Source organism: Daktulosphaira vitifoliae, unplaced genomic scaffold (assembly GCF_025091365.1).
Source record: "Daktulosphaira vitifoliae isolate Bord-2020 unplaced genomic scaffold, ASM2509136v1 Scaffold_1, whole genome shotgun sequence".
Taxonomy (NCBI): Eukaryota; Metazoa; Arthropoda; class Insecta; order Hemiptera; family Phylloxeridae; genus Daktulosphaira; species Daktulosphaira vitifoliae.
Window position 1 is genome coordinate 23,789,078 of NW_026099572.1, and position 22,778 is coordinate 23,811,855.

At 26.4% G+C, this 22,778-nt stretch overlaps 1 protein-coding gene across 2 annotated transcripts; it reads right to left on the reverse strand.

The window, feature by feature from the left end:
- Positions 1-10,595: 10,595 nt before the first annotated feature.
- LOC126896155 (uncharacterized) lies at positions 10,596-21,616 on the reverse strand. 2 transcript variants are annotated; one of them, XM_050668667.1, is made up of 8 exons: positions 21,478-21,616; positions 18,217-18,456; positions 18,009-18,093; positions 14,143-14,327; positions 13,675-13,824; positions 12,217-12,492; positions 12,060-12,147; positions 10,596-11,018 (listed from the first exon to the last, which is right to left on the reverse strand). In XM_050668667.1, exons 1-8 carry the CDS (start codon positions 21,577-21,579, stop codon positions 10,813-10,815), a joined length of 1,332 nt encoding a protein of 443 aa, XP_050524624.1. In that variant the 5' UTR covers positions 21,580-21,616; the 3' UTR covers positions 10,596-10,812. The 2 variants fall into 2 exon arrangements, with proteins under 2 accessions (XP_050524624.1, XP_050524622.1); XM_050668665.1 differs by having other exon boundaries at positions 10,601-11,018; positions 18,217-18,480.
- Positions 21,617-22,778: the final 1,162 nt, after the last annotated feature.

Consider the following 22,778-nt stretch of genomic DNA (forward strand, 5'->3'; position numbering starts at 1 on the left):
TTTTATTTGAATAAGGAATTTTTTAAGGATAATATCTTCAACTAAATACGAATTGTAATCATTTGACGTATCGTTGAAAAAAGTAGGTTAAGTGAGGGTTGGAAAAATAAATCCCGTCATCAAAAAAAAACATAAAAAATAATATTAACATGAATAAAAAATTTCTTCTCACAAGGGGAAACTACAGTGATCCTTGATATTTATTGAAGTTATTGAATCTTAATGAGATAAAAATTTAATGATTTGAAATTTCTTTCCAACTCAAAAAAAATGCCAAATATTAATTGCCACAGGCGGATGCGAATCTCGTACCCTTAGCGTGAAAGACACGTGTTAACGATTCGGCAACTGTATGTCAAATTTAAAAATTACTTTTTCGACTTTAAAAAAGCAAACAAATTTAAATAAATTTAATTTCTTATGACTTATGAACTTTATTCTATGTCAATTAAATTATATAATATTCATGAAAGTCAGTGTATTGTCCTTATAAAATATTTTTAAATAAAATAAAAACAAAACCCAGGATTTTAACACAAAAATAGCATATTTTGGAATACGGTAGCCATTTGCGCATAGAAGATAGGTCGTCGGGACAAATTTTTTTTTTAAATTTTATAGTATGACATAAGCTTAAATTTGATATATGTTTAAAAGACGTAGTATTTCCGGAACGTTTTTAAAAGTTAAGTTGAAAAAGTTCTATTTTGTATACAATGTTTCAAGTTTTGAACGCTCCCTATATAAAGGGAAATTGTCCAATTTTAATACAAAGTATATCAAATAAAATTTGTACTTATAATGTATTTAGAAAAAAAAAATTTGTGCTGATACATACATTTTTCGAAAAGTTATAGCATTTTTAAGTTGAAAATTTAAAATCGAAAATTTTAACACAAAAATAGCGTTTTTTTAACTACGGCAGCCGTTTGCATGCAGAAGATTGTGTCGGGACAAAATTTTTTTTTTATTTTATAGTACATAAAATAAGCTTTGATATATGTTTAAAGGACGCAGTGTTTACGGAACATTTTCAAAAATTAAGTTGAAAAAGTTAGTTTTTGTAAAAAAGTTGCTATTTTAAATCCCCCCCAACGAGCAGGTTAAGCGTTAAATTTTCAAAAAAAATAATATCAAATGAAAGGGAAATATCTAAGGTTTTAGTATAAAAAAAAATTATGTTGATTTGTTTATTTTTGAAAAAGTTATGGAAGTTTAAAAAAAAATGACAAAATTTACCGATTTTTAAATTTGTAATTTATTTGGAGATGTCCCCCATTTGCGGGGAACTAGGGAAAATTTTATAAGGGTAATGTCTTCAACTAGATATGATTTGTGATTTTTTGACGTATTGTTGAACTAAAAATGTACTAATAGAAAATTAATTAGATGTCTTAAAAAAATGTGTAATTATGTAATTTATTTAAGTAATTATTTTATCACTATTAACTCTACATTTATAATAAGTTAACAGAATTTTTATATTTTGTTGTATAAATGTGTTATGATTAAAGTGTTGTAAATTTTTTATACCATACTCCTCATTATGTAATCCTGGATACGCCATTGGTTTCACATGCCAGTATTGTGGTCTAAGCATACATGGTTAAGTCAAACTTTTCCGTACAAGTTATACATTGCAATGGAGATCTGTCCTATAGTCACAATATGGGGTTGTCTAGAGAGGATTTAGCATCCGCCTAATTTTGTCTTATGAAAATTACACGTAAATTCATATAGAAATATTTTTAAGAAGAGAAGAAATTAAGATAGATCTTCCTAATATTTTATTCAAATTTTGTCTATGGTCTGGTCACAAATACAAATAATTATACGAGTTGTTTAATCATAAGAATTCGTAATCCCAGTTGTATTGTTCGGAAACACAACAGTGTTGATAGTTAGTATAAGACTTATTCTATATAATCGTATTCGACGTATGATTTTTATTATGCTTTACATAATAAGTAATTTATCACAGAACATAATATATTATGTTAACTCGAGCTTTTATTGATAGTGATCAATTTGTAATAAGAGACCGAGTTTTTTTATTCAAATTTCGAATATCTTAGAGCGCATGAAGGCAAGTTGTAAAAATTCGATCAAGAACAGCATTATGACTTGGAAATGTCAAAGTATATTCCTGTATGGCTACGGCCACAGCAACGAGTTAACCGTTATTGTACATTGTTGTTGTATCATCAGAGATATCACATATCATGATAAGTTTATATCAAAGATCATTAACTAAGTATAAGTGACATTTTAATAAAGACTCTAGATGGCGACTGACATAAATCCAATCGCAAGTTATGACGAAAGGATTGTCAATGACGCAATACTAACTGTATAAAACGCATTTCATCATTACTCAGAATTGATACTAGTCATTTGGTGTCGTGTTCTAATAACTATAGGAAGCAACAGACTTCTATACGATGTCGCAGTGAATTATGCCGCGACTAAATTCCTCGAAGTTGTAATCGTTCACTTTCGATAATTCTTATTTTAAATATTAAACGAAAGACGCCGTCGATAATGTTGTAGGAATAGATGTGGGAACGATGATAAAGTGATAGTAACATAATGTTACTGATATTCTTGTTGTTAGCGTTGTACTGCTAGTGTTGATGTGTTGTCAGGGACGGAAGAAGATGCCGATTTAACAATTTAATTAGTTTTTTCTTTTAATTATTTATATAAATGATTGATTTGAAAAAAAAATATTCATATTGAACAACAAAAAGTCAGATAAATATATTTCAAATTAATTTATAGTCGGATGTATGGTAAAATGTTTTTTAGGGCTAACATAATTTAAAATAATTGACTACAGGAGGGTTTACATAATATGTAATTTTTATACATTATATTCATTATTTGTAATTTTAGGATGTTTTCAATGATTTACAAGCATTTTAATACATAGTGTATATATAATGCCAGTGGAGTAAGTGTTATAAAATATACAATACTACACATATTGAGATAAGCCTTCCGATACCCGGAGTTTTGTGTTTATGGTTTTAATTATCGAAATTGAACTGTAGATAAATATAGTTTTAAAAAAATAAAAAAACACGCTTTTAAAGTACATCGAACTAAAAGGCTAAAAATAATTTTTAAAATAAGCTTAAACCAATAATACTAGTATTTTTCGTTCATTATTGTTTTAAGCTTATTTTAAAAATTATTTTTAGCTTTTTAGTTCGATGTACTTTAAAAGCGTGTTTTTTTAGTTTTTTTAAACTATATTTATTTTTCACTTTTTAATGTAACGGGTAACGGGAAATCAGGGTTCGATTCCGGAGAGGGAGTCTGAGAAACGGCTACCACATCCAAGGAAACAGCAGTCGCGCAAATTGCCCACTTCCGGAACGTGGAGATAGTGACGAAAAATGACGATACGGGAATCATCCTTTTTAATCGGAATGAATACACTCTATATCTCTTAATGAGAATAAAACGTGTTAATACATAAATTTTAATAGTAATTAGAATATATAAATATACATAAATATACAGAGTGATCGAAATGTGATATAACACTTATTTTCTCAGAAACTATTGAGAATTTGAAATTTTTGTAAAAAGAAAAATTATTAAGTTTATAAAGCTCTACAATAATATGAAGTTAAATAACTTTTTTTTTTATCCCTTCAGGGATAAAAATGTTTATTTATAATTTTTTTTAGATGGGAACCACTATTTTTGATTTGATATTATGATAGAAAAAAAAATTACAAACAATTTTGTACTTATAATTTTTTTTATCCGAACAAACTTTCACGTTATATAATTGTTTAAAGATTTTGACTTCCAGCAAAAATATTATCATTTATTACTTTTCATAATATAGGTGGCAGTGCAACCGGTATTTTTTTAGATCCTTTAGTCTTACAAAACCATAGACTTAGCTATTAATAATACACCGAAAACCCCGTTTGAATCTATTATTGTTATTATTAATTTAGTGCATAGTAAATTTTTATACCTAATTTACTTGTCATAACTTGATCAATAAAATTTGGTTTATGCAACAGCAAATAAAAATAATGACTTCTGTATTTAATACAGTAAAATGACAATGGAAATTTGGCCTAAAATCACTTAACTTGAACAAGCTGTAACGGACGAACGGTTAATCTAATAAAAAAATTATAAGAACAAAATTGTTGGTAATTTTTTTTTTCTATCGTATTATAAAGTTAAAAATAAGGGTTCCCATTTAAGAAAATTATAAGTAAGGGTTTTTATACTTGAAGGTGCAAGTGGGCTTTTTATATATAGGCCTGTAACAACAACATGGTTTGCCACTTGCATAACGACTAGCTATAGTAGCAAGGGTCGCCACCACCTAGGCGAGGTGTCATACCTATCAGATATGATAACCGGACCATAGGTGGAATTTAATTTTAATTTAATTAAAAGTATAATCTAAGTTAATATGTCGTTATGTGTATAAATTACTATAATGCCTCGTGGTTTATAGAACACAATTATGACAATCAAAGTTGTATGTGGTTGATATGTAAAACATACCGTAGCCCGTGTCTAGATTAAGGAATAGGAATGAAATACACGCGAGTAATTAAGTTACTCGCGCAATAAAATAAATATTACAGTTGAAATTAATAAGGAAATTTAATTTAATTGTTAAAAAAAGAAAAATTAGTTAAACATGGACAAAAATGCGAATGCATCAAAAACCATGTCTACAAATAAAGGCAATAAAAATAAAATAAAATATTTAAACAAAAAAAACAAATAATATTACAAACATCACGGACGGTATTTAAACACATCCGTTAATGTTAATCGGAAATTAATGAAAAACACCAGCAGCGGTCTGGACACTCGCTCCTTAGCGTTGGCTAGAAGAAAAGGGAAACACGTGCTCTCCACACATAAACAAAATTAAGTTAATTTACGATAAAATAAAAATGAAATAAAATAATTAATAAAATATAGCTCATTACATAAATATAATATATAAAAGAAAACGATACCCGGTCTCCGAAGAGGCCCATCCGATCGTCTGGATGCTTCGACGAAAAAACCTGGCCGTTCGCCGTTGTCGGCTCCTACTCCATCATTGAAAAAAAGTGTCAATAAAACAACAAATGTGTGCACCCTAGCACGGTCAATGACAGAAGAAGGAATAGAGAAGAATCGACACCGATCTAACGGCAATTTCAAATCGATCACAGCCAGTCTTTTTGCAAGGGATCAATACTGATAAACAATTCGATTTTAATTATATTTCTCTTTTATTGCCTTATCTAGCGGTCAGCGGCAAAATAATGAGTGGTTGACACCGCTGTGTCAGAACAAGGTTCTTTTGCGCGATAAAATAAATAAGTAGACATAACAAAAAATCATAAACGGTCTACCTTCGAATTTGTGACGTTACTAAGGGACGAAAAAAATAATGGTTTGATTACATATTATTGTAGAGTTTTTTGAACTTGATATTTTTTCTCTATAATAAAATTTAAAATTCTCAATATTTTCTGAGAAAATGAGTGTCTTACCAGATTTTGATCACTCTGTATATATACATGTTAAGCGACTTAAGTACGTAAACGTATCATGCACTAGGTATAGCCGTGTTTTGTTGGCGGGGGGAACGTTATACCTGAGGTATAAACGGAGGCAGCGGCGGTAGGATTATATAAATATATATACGTAAGGCGTATGGCACGCGGGCGGTATTGGTCAGTTAAAATAAAAATTTGTTTATATATATATATACAGAGTGATTTTTTTATCATAACCCACTCAATTACTTGCAGAATAATAATAATTTAAACATTTTTTTTTTTTATTATATTTAGTTACACATTATTCTTGAATTTTTAACTATGTAATACTTTTTAAGTTCATCCCTTATGTCTTGTAAGGGGGTCAACTTTGTTTTTTTAAATGGTAACACATATTTTTAATTTAATAAAATGTTTGAGTTTTTAATTTAATAGTAAATGGCATTTGAATTTTTAATATAACTTAATTCGTTTATTAGATATAATCATTTAAAGTTTCAAATTTTTGAGTTAATATATAGGTATAATACACAAGGGATTACAAATACAGGTAGCTAATTGATTTTTTATGACATCGATATTAGCAGGTACACAACATTGTTATTAATAATGATAGTAAGGCACATTGTTATGAGTTTATAAATACACTAACTGACAATACAGAAAGTATATCTATTGATAATCATAATTGATAATAAACAATCCGTGACTGAGACAGCAATGTCATAAAAATCCAATTAGCTACCTGTATTTACAATCCCATGTGTNTAATTCAATTAGCTACCTGTATTTACAATCCCATGTGTATTATACATGTATATTTACTCGAAATTTTGAAACTTTAAATGTTTATATCTAATAAGCTAATAAAGTTATATTAAAAATTCAAATGCCTTTTACTATTAAATAAAAAATATGTGTTACCATTTAAAAAAACAAAGTTGACCCCCCTCCAAGGCATTAGGGATGAACTTAAAAAGTATTACATAGTTAAAAATTCAAGAATAATGTGTAACTAAATATAATAAAAAAAAAGAATGTTTAAATTATTATTATTCTGCAAGTAATTGAGTGGGTTATGATAAAAAAATCACCCTGTATATTGTTGACACGCACACGTGTACGGGTACGAAAACCAAAAATAAAATTATACAGGAAAATATTGTTGTCGTCGAGTGGTAAGCGGGGTGGGTTGAATGGGTTACGACAGTCTAGTCTCAAGGCCATAGACGACGGGATATGCGAGAATAATAACAAGTGGCGCGTGGAGAGTTACAAACAACACACAACAAACAACATACATGTGAAACTAATATAAGCGTGTTAAAAAGAGAACAACAATAACAACTAAGGTTGAGGGCTTTCTCTACCATCATTAATCCCACTTCAATCAATCAACGGCCCCTTACCTCACTTCTTAATATAGCCATGCCCAGTCACTCTTATAGGCGCGACTGTGCTGCCACCTGCCGGAATTTGACTGTGAAATTCCAAAATTACCCTACCATAAGAAATTAGATGTTTAAAAAAATGTACACTTTATGCTGATAAAAAAAGGTGATACAATCGGTTAAATACTGATTTTAAGTGATTATGTGTACTAGCCATTTTTACTAACAATTAAAAAAGAAAATCTATTCAGTCAATATATCGAAAAAAACTGATTTTTGGATATCGATTGCCGGTATGAAGATTCTGGCGATTTTTAATACGCTTTTATTAGTTTCACATGTATGTTGTATGTTGTTTGTATGTAACTTTGTAACTCTCCAAACGCCACGCGTTATCGCATATTCCGTTGTCTAGACTAGACTGTTATACGCATTCACCCCTCCCCACGCCTCGCTCACAATACGACGGTACACTATTCCTATAAAAATTTATTTTTAGTTATCGTACCCGTACACGCGTGCTTGTCATCAATATTATATATATGTAAACAAATTTTTATTTTGACTGACCAATAACGCCCGCGTCTAATGCGCCTTACGTATATATATATATATTCCTACCGCCGTTTATACCTCGGGTATAACGTTAGTCCGACCCGCCCGGCCATAAAACACAGCTATACTTAGTGCATGATACTTTTACGTAGTTAAGTCGCATTATTTGTATAAATATATATATTCTAATTACTATTAAAATTAATATATTAACACGATTTATTCTAATTAAGAGATATAAAGTATTCATTCCGATTACGAGGGATGATTTCCGTATCGTCATTTTTCGTCACTACCTCCACGTTCCGGGAGTGAGTAATTTACGCGCCTGCTGCTTTCCTTGGATGTGGTAGCCGTTTCTCAGACTCCCTCCCCAGAATCGAACCCTGATTTCCCGTTACCCGTAACAACCATGATATTGATAGTAACTACTATCATAACATGAAACTAAAAAGTATAAAATAAATATAGTTTAAAAAACTAAAAAAACACGCTTTTAAAGTACATCGAACTAAAAAGTTAAAAATAATTTTTAAAATAATTATGAACAAAAAATACTAGTATTATTGTGATAAAAGCGTGGGTGCTTTGTGCCATATTTTTCGTATATTGAGCGCCCGACGCTTTTATCACAATAATACTAGTATTTTTTGTTCATAATTATTTTAAAAATTATTTTTAACTTTTTAGTTCGATGTACTTTAAAAGCGTGTTTTTTTAGTTTTTTAAACTATATTTATTATAACGCTAGCCGCTCAATTTCTCTTAAAATAATACGTTTTTTAAAAATATTTTTAACCTTATTTTATTGAATAATATTCATAACTGATATTAAAAATTAATATAGTTAAAAAAACTGAAAAACACGCTTTTAGAGCATATCGAACTAAAAAGTTAAAAATAAGCTTAAAACAATAATGAACGAAAAATACTAGTATTATTGTGAAAAAAAGCGTCGGGCGCTCAATATACGAAAAATGTGGCACAAACTCCCACGCACGATATAATTTCTGTATTGCCAGTTAGTGTGTTTATGAACCCCTAACAATGTGTCTTGTTACCATAGTAATAAAGGCTATATGCTAGCTAATATCGTCATGAAAAACCAATTAGCTACCTGTATTTGTAATCTCTTATGTATAAATATATATATTAACTCAACAAAATTTAAATCTTTAAATGTTTATATCTAATAATAAACAATAAAAATTTGTTTATATATATAATATTGATACGCCCGCATGTACGGGTACGAAAACCAAAAATTATACAGAAAACAGTGTTCTCGGCGAGTGTTGAGCGGGGTGGGGTGAATGGGTTACGACAGTCAAGTCTCAAGGCCATAAACGACGGGATACGCGAGATAATAACACTTGGTGTGTGGAGAGTTACAAACAACACACATACATGTGAAACTAATATAAGCGTGTTAATAAATATAGTTTAAAAAACACGCTTTTAAAGTACATCGAACTGAAAATTTAAAAATAATTTTTAAAATAAGCTTAAAACAATAACTCACGAAAAATACTAGTATTATTGTGAAAAAAGCGTCAGGCGCTCAATATACGAAAAATATGGCATAAAGCACCCACGCTTTTTTCACAATAATACTAGTATTTTTCGTGAATTATTGTTTTAAGCTTATTTTAAAAATTATTTTTAATTTCTTAGTTCTCTATGACATCGCTATCACAGTCACGGAGTGTTTATTGTCAATTATGACTATCAATAGATATAATTTCTGTATTGGCAGTTAGTGTATTTATAAATTCACAACTGTGTCGTACTACTATTGATAATAAAGACTATATACTTGCTAATATCGTCATAAAAAATTTTTACAGGAATAGTGGTGCCGTTGTGTGGTGAGCGTGGCGTGGGGTGGGTTGAATGCGTCTAGTCACAAGGCCGTAGATACGTGCGCGTGGAAAGTTACAAACAACACAACACAAAACAAACAACACACAACATATATGTGAAACTAATATAAGCGTGTTAAAAATACAATAATGAATTAGTAATTGAGTTAATTAAACATATTATTTTCTTTGGATAATTTTATTATGATCATTGCACTCTCATGCAAATTTGCTTGATTATGCTATAAAATTTGTAATGCGTTTTTGATAGTAATGGAAAAAGACTTTACGGGTTTTTCAACTTGAATTTGTCTCTTTATAAAATTTGATAACTTTTTTAGCACAAATTTCTATATTTTGACGTTATTATAACAGAAAATTCTTAGCAGTGTCCTAAAATACCATAATTCTAAGTTTCCCGCTAGTTATACTACTAGTTGTCAATTATTGACGTCAAAAATAAGGTCACACACAAATGTATGTTGAAGGTTAATAGCTTGTAAATAAAATAATAAAATGGGTTTACAATAATGCAATTTGTTCAAACAATAAAATTTTAGTTTTAAGTGAGATATACAGGGTGGCCCACCACTCACTGACAACTTAAATAACTTTTGATCCAGTTAATATTTTTAGTTGATTTTTTTTTTAAATATTAGTTAGACGTTAGGTCTATAGCTATATCTCAATAATTAATTTTTTTACATTTTATTAAAAATATTAATTATTTTTAAATTTTAAATAAAATGTAAAAAAAAAATCTAAGATAGCTATTTTGTAGAGTAGAATTTAAGAAAAATTTTAGTAAAAAAATATCTTATTAATATTCAGTAGTAAATATTCTGTAGCGTTTTGAAGTTTGTGAAAATTTGAATTTTCATGTACTATTTTACGGTATTAAACATTGAAATACGTATTGAGAAAAGGACAGAAGAAAACGCTATCTTTTCAATATACTTTTGAATGAGAGTGATAAGTAATAATTGCCTTATCTAATTTCTTATCATGGTATTTATGCCAAGTTTGTAATGTATACACACTATCATCATATGTATACACAGTAATCATGAAAAGATAGCGTTTTCTTCTGTCCTTTTCTCAATACGTATTTCAATGTTTAATACCGTAAAATAGTACATGAAAATTCAAATTTTTACAAACTTCAAAACGCTACAGAATATTTACTACTGAATATTAATAAGATATTTTTTTACTAAAATTTTTCTTAAATTCTACTCTACAAAATAGCTATCTTAGATTTTTTTTTTACATTTTATTTAAAATTTAAAAATAATTAATATTTTTAATAAAATGTAAAAAAAATAATTATTGAGATATAGCTATAGACCTAACGTCTAACTAATATTTAAAAAAAAAATCAACTAAAAATATTAACTGGATCAAAAGTTATTTAAGTTGTCAGTGAGTGGTGGGCCACCCTGTATATTCAAGTTTATTTTATTCAATATTATTTTCCACGTCTGTTACGACATCAAAACTATTTGAATCTGTATTGATTTTTAAGTATATACATTGTTCGGCTGTTTCTTTGCAACCAAATCCATTTTTACTATAAAATTCCCAACCACTTTGATAATAAACAAAAATTGATGTTTTCAAGTATTCAGCTGCCACTTGTAATTCAGGACACTCCACAGATGAGCCTTGAAATTAAATTTTATCATTAAATAAATTTTAAAATAAGGAAACAATGACGCAATTGCATATAATTTGTCATAGTTTTAATAATAAGTATAACAACCACGAACACATTTTTTTGAATGTTTATTAAAAATCAAAGATACGGAGCGTTTAGTATCATTAAAAATTATTTTTATTCTGTGAGTAATTGAGTGGATTGTGATAAAAAAATTACTCTATACATCTATATAGTGTGAATAGGAATTAGGCCGACGCGATAGTTAAGATTTGTTTGATATTGAAAGTATTGTTAATTTTTTACTGTTTCACCTATAGTTTACTTTTTAAACATTCTCACATTTTTTTTATAGGTAGGAATGAATTTTTCCAGATATTAAGTGTTCAGTACAATTATGTGAATAACATATCAGCTGTTATAATTGATAAATATGAAGCCGTAATAATTAGTTACTTCAGATTATTTTTCATTTACCAATAATTTGTTCGTAATAAATTCCCTGTATTTTCCTAAATTTAATACTCAAATTTTTATAAATGAAATTTATTTAATAATTGTCTAAACATAACTTTTTACTAAGAATAACTCTTAAATATTAATTATATAAAATATTGAAAAATTCAAAAATAACAAAGTAGCTCATTTATAAATATAATTGGTTAATGAAATTATTTTCTGAAAAAAATGCATATATTGAATCTGAAAAGTTATTTCTCTTGTCAAAAATATGACTGAACTTTTAAAAACTGCGTGAAAAGTAAATGAAGTTACAAATATTTTCGAGGTATTATAAGAAATCTTAAAGAATTCCAAATTTTTTGTTGTATGATTTGTTATTACATGGTGCATAAAAATATACTAAGATTGTTTTAGCCGTGATCATTAATCAACAAGATTAATCCTTAAAAGTTTGAAATCATTTTAATATTTAATTGGGGAAAAAATTTTTAACGGCAATGTTTCAAATGTAAAATAGGGGAGAACATTTATAACATGACCATAAAAACTTTTTATATTTTGTTCTTATTTGTATCATTATACTTACAGATATTATTTTCAATATCATTTATACGATTTTTTAAAATATTTTCAGAATTTGATAATAATTTGTAAGTAGATGACGATTTTATGGCCTTAAAATTTTTGAAAATTCTTTTATTAGGAATTTAATGTTTTTTAGTTTTATAGTTTTGTACTATTACTTCAATTATATTTCTTTGAATTGTTTTACGATATCTTGTTGTTCCAGCTATACAATAAGACAATGCACTAGATAATCCATTTAATCCATATCTAGCAATTTCTTCGATCTTAATTGGTTTACCAAGAAATTTTACAATTTCTTTATTTACATAATTAATTACTATAAAATTCATCTTTCTACACTGGTCATTCTGCCATTCACTTGTGGTTGGCATAAATAGTCGCTGAAAGTTTTTTTTATTATGTTTTATACTATCTGGACTAGGAACATTTTCCTAAAATATAATAAAAAATATTTGATTATTTTTTAATGTCCAAAAAATTGAAACTATTTTTATATTACTTAAAAAAATTATCTCATAACAATATTTTACTCCAGGTCTTGTATTTTTTTGTTATTATATATTACGGTAAAATTAAATTTCAATTTTATCCAGAAAAATTGTATTTATATACTTTTAATTACATTATAGATTAGAATATATCAATCATGGCTTTTAAAATAGTTTAAGTTTATTGTTATTTTACATGATACTTAATGATTCCTTCCAATGAAGATGATACACATTGTAATAAAATATTTTGTATTGGACCGGAATATATTGGCTCGGTGTGTAACTTTGAGATAGGGCCTCCTATGCAGAGTGTTCATGGAAATCAGACAATATTGCTTATAAACAATAAAAGGTCAAGATGACTCCTGGGGCTCACCTCTTTATCGGGTCTGATTTTTTATAAATTTCAGTACAAAATAAAATCATTAACACTACAGAATATAATTAAATTAGAATATGAATTTGCTGCATTAAATCATTGAAATAATGAATATTTATAATATTCTGTCTCATTATTGCTGACTTTTAAAAACATAAAGTATATTTTAAATGTTTTATTGTTATCACTAGTCTATTTTTAAAAATAATTGTGCAAGCCTGGAAGTCAAATGTTAAAAAAAAATTTGGTACGCTTGGTCAGGCCCACTTTTAAGGGTAGATAATAGTGAATTGTACTGGAATTTCATGCTATAAATACCTCGCATATTTAGCGTGTCAAAAAAGAGATTAGTAGAAATCATTCCTTGAAATTTATTTTCAATACTTTTTCTGTAAATATTTTCATTCTAGTTTAATCTCTCATAAATATTCAATTTAATATTTCCTTCATTAGCTAGAAAAAATATAAAATGTTTTTCTTTTTGCACACTGTGTTGAAGAATTTTATGACAATGATTTTAATCAAGATTAGATTTAAATTAACACTTATTTTACTTATGCCAGTTAAATAACTTATTGAGTTTTATAATTAATTTTGATACAGACAAAGTTAGCTGTTTTTATCACTAGATATATTGCTACTCCAGTAGAGTATAGTGTAGTCTAAATATTTATGTTTATGTCAAATTTAATTATTGTAATAATTAAATTTTTTATAATTAAAATTATTGTAATTAAAATTACTTCTTCTTTAGTTATAAATTGTGGATTTTCAATGTTAGTATTATGTTCCACTAGACTTTGAAGTTCACTTGGCTTATTTGACTCTTCTGATTTCTTGGAGTTTTTAATTTTTTCGCTCTTTTTTTTTTCTTCAGAAATATCTTTATCATGCTGTTACATAAATAATAAACAATGTTATGAATATAAATATTTTTTATGCTTATTGTACTGAAAATAACAAATTAGTACATTTATTTTTATCTACAATTTAAAAACTTATATAATACTTAATTTTTATTCATATTAAAGTTTGGCTGAAATTGGAATTTGCATTAATAACTTTTAAGGTATTATTTCTTGTAATGCAATGTAAGATAAAAAGTTATAGATTATTTAGTTAATTTATAGTATTTATGTCAAAAAACAATAGAATTAATTTTATTGATCAATCATGCTACTTAAACATTATATTTATGTAAAAATAGTTACCACATCGGTTATAACTTCAAAATGATTATTGTTCACGTGATGGATATAAATACAAGGTTCTTTTAACTCTTCAGCTCCTACTCCATCTTTACTTATAAAATTCCATCCATTTTGTGAATAAACATAAATAGATGTATTTAAAAATTCTGCTGCAGCATATATTTCAGGGGAGTCAGCCCACTCTTCTAAAAATGAAAAAATGAATTTTCTGTATATGATGTTTTTACAATATATACAACTTATTTAAACTTATTAGGATGAATAATCAAATAAAAATCGAATGCAGTCCAGACTTGCCTAGTAATACGAAATTCCCTCGACATGTGTTGATAATCATTTTTGGAAATATTAATGAAATTTTTATTTTCAATTAAAAAATATTAATTATTATACTAAGTGTACTATTAGATAGATATTTGATATTATTTTAGTATTCACTTAGAATATTATTGCATTAAAATGAAATGATTTAAACTGGAATTTTCACAGTTCTTAGAAGAGTGTTTTAAAAGTTGAAAGTAATTTTTGTGATTAGACTTTGCAAAATTTGCAAAGTCTAATGATTAAAGATTAAATATTTAATCATTTTACTGAAGATGGAAAATTTAAGAAGTCATAGTAATGCATAAAAATTAAAGAAGCCATAGAAATCTAAGAAAAAACTGTTATGAATCCATAGATGTCATAGACATATTAATGAATTGATCAAGAATGATTTATGAGTTGAGGAATTCTTTCTTTTAAATATAGTTGATTTAGAGAATCTATGATAAAATTTGATAAAATATGCTACTTCTCGGCACAATAATCAAACAGAACCCTCAGATTATTTCATCAGATATATTTTGAGCCCTTTAAGAGTAACATTTTAGTTTAACATTTAAAAACAGTTTTAGAAATTATAGAAAAAAATAGAAAATATTGAATATTTGCATATATATTTATGTCTTTATGAATATATAGATATCTGTAAACATTCTAATTAATATTACAACTAACGAAAACTTATATTAAGGAGTATTTCATAAATATTAACATATTCATAAATATTAAAAAATGCATAAATTAATAGAAAAATTCATAATTTGTATTTTCTTTTCTTATTAGAAATAAATGGTAAACAATTATTTTAACGTATTCCAAAACTGTAAAAATTATTTTTAAAAAGAATAACGCCAAATATTTGCTAAGTATACCTTATTCATGTAGAAACTATAAATATATAAAAACGTATTGTATATTTGAATACTATTACACAGGCAAATTTAAAATTAATTTTTTTTATTCAATCGTTTAGTATAATCTTAATGATTAATTAAAACTTATTGGTAGTTTTGATTAAAAAATTGAGCATTCAGGTGACTTTTTCTAAATTTTCTTTATGGGAACGCTATTTAAGCATTTTTAGAAGTAGGGGTTAAGTCTGCTTGTGTCCTTTCTACTTAAAACCCTGTTATTACCTTAATCCATGTATGATTTTTTTCCATATGTTGAGAAATACATGTATAAAATTTAAAAACACCAAAAATAATTTTTTTAAATAATTATCTTTTAAGAGAAATTGATTAGTTAATATTAAAATAATCACTCAGTGTATACTACAAAACATAATAATATTCACATAAAATTTAAATATCTTTCTCATTTTGTTTTTTAAATTCAAAGATGTTAAATATAGTAAATACAAAAGACATTATTAATCATTATTAACACTAATAACGGCTGAACTAGGATTGAGGTGGTAATTAGTATAATACACTATGTAAAATCATCAATATAGAGGCATTCTGTGATAAAATTAGGGTATTTTAAAAGTTGATAATAAATCCATCCTGATTATTGGATTTTTTAATGTATAATTTTTATATAATGTCCGAGTAACTATCGAATTAAAAAAAAAACCCGATAAATCTTTTATTACATATATTGGCCGATATTTAACCCATTGAGTTATCACGTACCCACATGGTAACGCTATATTTATATTTTTTAAATATATTATAGTCCCCAAGCGAATGAAATAATAATATTTTATCACTGTATTGTTTCTATATATTTAACTGATTCCATGAAACCTTGCCAGATGATATTATTATTTAGTCATGATTCATATGTGTTTCAAATCTGGTGTTTATTGTATTTGAATCGAAATGAATTTTTTTGGAAGTTAAATTCGTTTATTATAATTTTACTGAGTTTTTTTTCTATTAAGTCTCTATGTGTAACACAAGTTATATTCTATAGTCATTTTTTTTGTTTTATTAGTCATGGCTTAACACTTTAAGAAGCGCTTGATATTTTATTTGAAGTTGAAGATGAGCATCAATCTCATTTAGAAGACATTTTTATAGAACCCTTGCAGGAATTATTCTTACAGATGAAAATTCTAGTGATGAAGATGGGGGTGGTACAAATGATAATTTGGCAGGTCGACAATTACAAGTTCCTGTCGAATTACGCCTTGAAAATAATAAAAGAATTGGTAGGTTTTCTGTAATTGAAATACCTAATGTTTCTACAGAAATAAATCAGATTTATTCTACACCATCTTCAAGTACTTCTAAAGCATCAAAAAAATCAGTTACTTTATCAAATATTTTAACTAGTATTAATAAGTTTAACGTAAAAAATGAGAAATGGTTTAAAAATAGAAAAAAAAATAGTTCCATTATAGATTCATGGTGATTTTGACGAAAAGGTGAGTGAATTTTCGAACCCGAAATATGGCCATTTGTTCAATATGACTTCATTAGAATTATTTGAATTGTTTATTACTAATGATAGTATCGATTTATTGGTTGAAGAAACTAAAAAATATTCTTTATTTAAAAATTGTCATGACCAAAACATTACTTCAGACTAAATAAGATGTTTAATCGGTATTCTAATTTTGAGTGGGTATAATTTACCATAAAAACGGCATTATTGGGAACAAGATTAATTTGTAAAAAATATATTAGTATATAATTCTATGCGTAGGGATAGATTTTCAAATAATGAAATTCATACACTGCGCAGATAATAATGAAATAAATACAGGAGATAAAGCTTGGAAATTGAGAAACCTGTTGAAAAAATTCAAACACGTTGTATTGAAAATTTTGTGCCGGTTCAGAAAATAAACTATTATGAATCGATGATAAAATATTTCGGTCTTCATAGTTGCAAACAATTTCTCAACTTCAATTTAGAAGGGAAATTGTACGTATGTTGCTAACAAAATATGGAACAGCTCCTAAAGTTGGAGGCAGACAATCAACTTCGATCTCTAGTGTCTCTTGTCATAAAGCCGGCGATGACGTAAGATATAATGGAAAAGAACACCTTGTTATTCCCATCTTTCAAAAAAAAAAAAAGAAGAAGATGCGCAGATGAAGGATGTTTTTCAAGTGGTCGTAAGCTGTAAATGTGGGATTTTGCGTTGAATGTTTTAAACTTTTCCATACCAAAACATACCAGAGTATAAGAGTTATTAAATTAAAAAAATATTTTAATGTACTTTTTCTAATATTTTATTCAACTTCATTGTAAGATATCATTTTGAACTTAGTTTTTGTAAATAAAATACAGATACATTTTATTATAATTTTAGTATATATCACACCTTGTAATCATAGCGTTATTACATGGTAAAGTTAAATATCTCATCATTAGGTCATAATAACAAAAAAAATTATTATTATTTCTTTTGAATATCATTTTAAACGTATGTATAAAAAAAAATAATAAAAATACAAAGAAGAAAACTTCGGACTTAATGGGTTAATATTGAATTGCATATCGACCGAGTCCTAATAATAATGTTTAAAAAATAATTTAACTTGATTTTGTATTAACACCTTTGATTTATATAAATGGAAACTTACTGGAATCTAGCATTTTTTGAATGTGCTTATTGAGTTTTTCTTCGGCACTTATTAATAAATTAAATCTTTCCGAGGTTTTCATTGACTAAAAAAAATTACAAAAAATAATAATCTGTCATTAATGATAATAATAATACTATTATTATCAAAAAATCAATTATATTTGTAAGAAAAATTTTACATATTTTATAATACATTAATATATTACTTTCACTATTTTTTTACGGAAGAATTTTCCATGTTTTGCCGTACCAGTTATCCAGTAAGATATCGAGTTAAAGAAACAATTCCCATCACCTGGTATAGATTGAATTGATTTCGGTTTACCGAGATATTTCTCACATTCTTTTTCCACGCAAGATTGAGTGTAATCTATTTCAAATGCGTAGCACTTTGTGAGTTGCCATTCATACGACACCGGTATAAAATAACGTTCCGTTTTCGCATTCTGTTCAGGATTGTCATTAGAAACCTATTATGAAAGATACTGTTGTGTTGTGTGATTTAATTACAATTATTATTTTATTTTAGTTTTTATGTATGGTTGTTAAAAAAAACTGCTTTTCACAAGGTTGATAAAGTTTTAAATTTTATGTTTAGCATTTTTTATTTTACTAATTGTTCGTAACATGAGGCGTATTACTGTGTGTAGGTCTTTAAAATATTTCCGCCATTATAGTAGGCTGGAAGAAGTCTTGCCTTATTTTTTTCGCATTTTTATTAAAAAAGTATTTACAATACGTAATTATTATAATAAATTAAAAAAAACATTGTTTATACGTAAATACGTCCCTGTTTATGACTGGTATGAAATAACTATCACCATCATAAAATTAAATAATAAATTTTAATTAAATTTCTTTTGAATTCTACATAAAAATATACAAGTTAATTCTTTTAACGCTAGTGCTAGTAATGTTAAAAAAATTATTTTTTATGGTAATTTGTATATTTATTTGTATTACACTGAAGTAAAAGATATTTCCTAATATTTTCAACTTTAAATAAGCTTTGGTACGTATGGTACCAACTCAACTAGTAATAGTTAAATATGTTTTAGTCACTAAGAATGTATTTGCCTAAGTTTATTTGTTATTACTGTTATTATTTATTAGTTATTTTCGTAGTCCATACATTTTAATTTAGGTGTAGGTAGCTGCCTTGATTAGCGGTTCTACATAATTATGAGTACTGAACATTAATTATTTTTATTTAAGATTAGTTAAATTACACAAAGAAAGAAATTTAAAAGAAAATCAATCAATTAGCTTAAGAGAATTTAATTCATTTAATAAATTTATTAATACTTAAATTTATCATCAAACTATTTTATATTACATACATTTAATTTATTATAATAAAAACAATAACTGTAATGAGATAGAATAGTAATCGGCTCATAGAGTGCACAACGGTCTAAACAAACGGGTCTAATATCTATCTAATCAATTTTTAGTTTGTGAGTTATCAATAAATAAATCTAATCAGTTATCAGTTATCTAATATTTAAATCAGAGACTGAGTACTTTATGTTTTCAGCGGTTCCGGTCGTACTGGGCTCTTAGAAATTTTTATTTAGGTTTAGAAAATCAAAATTTTAAGTTTTGATTGAAAACTGGTCTTAACCAAAAAAAAAAAACAAATATTTTGAAATTCTTGTTAGATTTTAAATTATAAATTTTATCATTATCAGCAGTGGCTAATTTCCGAAGGGGTTTGGAGGGGTCCAGCACCATTATACTTATATTATACATACAGAGTTAAACTCCTATGTATAATTCAATGTGTCAAGTAAATTATTTGTTGTATCTCCTCTCAGCATAAGTAGCCATAGAAAAGCGGCTTAGCCTCCCTAAATATTTTATAAGTATCCAAAAATTTTAAAAATTATATTTTATGTACTTTTGATCTTCAAAAAAAATCCACCTGTGGTTAATAAATAATTAACAAATTTACTCACTTAAAACTATATATAATAAAAAGTTATTAGAAGAAACTTAAAAATAGTTATATTTTCATAATGCATTTATGCAGTTGAGTTAGTAAATAAAATACTTTATTTGTAAAGAATTATTTAAACATTTTCGTTTCTTTAATATAAATTAACTAAGTATGAATGAGTGACTTAGAACGATGGGCCATTTTCGTATTTAAATTAAAATAAAATAAAATAGCTAATTTACAGATCATATATAATATATGTGTCGTAAGATTTAAAATTGATCAAGGACAATGTACTTCAATTTACTTGTCAATAACTACCATCAATAATCATTTGATTTTGGATCCTGAGTGCTCACGTTGTTGGTGTATTGAATTATTTTTTTTGATATTTAAAATTTCAACATTGTTTCTTATATAGATTAAGGGTTTTTTGCTTTGATTTTGGTTGTGTGTAAAATGAAGAAACAAAAGAAAAAATGATCTAGACTTTGGCCAAAAGAATGGTAAAAACGTCGAAGTAATTTTAATTCTGTGCACGCCTCTTTAAGCTGTTAAAATGGTAATTGCTTCCTTGCGGCCAATATACACCGTCAATTTATTTTATCAATACAAGTCAATTAAAATTTCTATCATTGTATTTCAACGATTGTAAATGTGCATCAATATATTTTATAGATCAATATTTTCTTCAATTCAGTTTCTTCAGTATTATTGATATGAATGTTGTCAATAATATTGATCGTGTAAGAGCCACTTTTAAGCATCGTATTTTAACAATTTAGCAGAAAAACGGACAATCTTTACAAAACTTAAGCACACTACGGTTAGCAAGAAACTCATTATAGAATATCAATTAGGGTTCACAAGCATTTTATAAGAATTTTAAAAATAACGCTATGATCAAATAAAAAGGCGTACAAATATGAACCACGATTAGATTAAAATTTTAGGATATGACATTCTAGAAAATATTGTTCGCAATAAAACCAATTAGTCTTTGATGAAATGTAGTTAAACAACAATAAATATAATGTGTTGATAAATTTTTTATGTTGATATCTTGTTACAGTATCTACTCCGAAACAATTAGCGATGCAGTGTAAAAAATTATTAATGACCTTTTGTTTTACTTATCAATATTTTGGTGTTTATCAATGCAGCAGATAAATTTTTAGTAACAAAAATTAGGTCATCAAACATTTTTTTTAATAATAACCCTTCTCCCCGAAATTATTTTCTGATTGTAAATATTATGTAATGTAATATCTTTTATTATAATACAAAGTAATGTTACTTGTTACTTATATGAGTAAGTAACGTAAAATTAATTTCATTGCATTAATGTACTTAAACTAGTAACTTAACATTGTTACTTTCAAAAGTAACTTGATCAACATTGAATGGTTATATATAGACTGTAAATACGTTTAATAATAATTTACGTTTGAATATTTAAAGACTGTTCATACTAATAATTGTTTGATTAGGATAGTTAATAGCAAAGTGAAAAAATATTTTGACTTACTAATGGTTCTGGATCATTTTCAGAAACTTCAATGGAGTTGAGATTTTGTATAAAAACACTAAAAGTGTTTATCAAAATTAAAAAATTGTTTAAGAAATACATTCTATTAAAGCAGAATTTAATAGCTAACGAATAAACAGTAAAATAATGTAGAAATTGGTTTATACATTTTTATAAAAATTTTAAAAACATTTAAGTAAATTATTTGTTCAAGACATTAAACACGTGTTTTACTCTTCATATTTATAGATTTAATATTTTTGAAGTAAATGTAAATACGATAAATAATTATTTATTGTATTATTTATTATTTATTTATTGTATTATGTGCGACTTGGACGACAATTCAAATTTTTTGAGTGGCTTTCTCGCTCAAAACATTTATTAAACAATAAAGATATAAAAAATATTTATTTACATATACAAAGTGATCCATTTATTATAAACTACTTAATTAACCAAAAAATAAAAGCAATACTAACATCTTTTATATTTGTTTCTTTTAGTTCAATTATAATATTTTTTTATATGTTTATTCCTTAAACCTTAATAAACTGTAAACTTTAATTCCAAAAATGACAAAACTCCTAATTAACTAGCTTATTTATTAGATAATAGTATAATTAAGAAAATGACTGGTTGATAACAACTTTTGGACCAGTATTTTGGAAGTTATTGACATATAAATATGTAGGTAAGAGGAAGAGTATGGTCAAGAAATGTCATGTTATAGAAATAGCAGCACTCATTTTCCACCTCTAGTCATTACTTTAATTTGTTAACAATTTCTGAAGTACTGGTCCAAAAATTGATATCACCAGTCATTTTCTTAATTAGACTATTATTTAATTAATCATCTAGTTAATTTAGTGTATTGCAATTAGAAAACATAAAGTGACATCTTAGATGAGTATAAATTTTTTTTTAATAATTGATACATTGAGGAAATCATTGAACTAAAATAAACCAATAAAAAAATTATTATACATTATTATATTTTTTCTATTAAATAATATATATAATAATATAATATATATATATATATATATAAGTAATATATAAAATGTATAAAATGATGTATATATAATTGTATGAACTTAAGCAATATTGTGAACCCTCTTCTAAATTTTGTTTTCTTTTTTGGTACTGAATAATTAAAGAACTAAACTATATAAATACTTATTGTTATACTGCTAGAGTAAAGGGATAAGGAGGTAGAAAGTTAAAGTTGTAGTTTTATCAGCTTAACCACAGGGTGCTTTAAGACACCATCCGCTGTCTTAACGGTAACGACATGTACT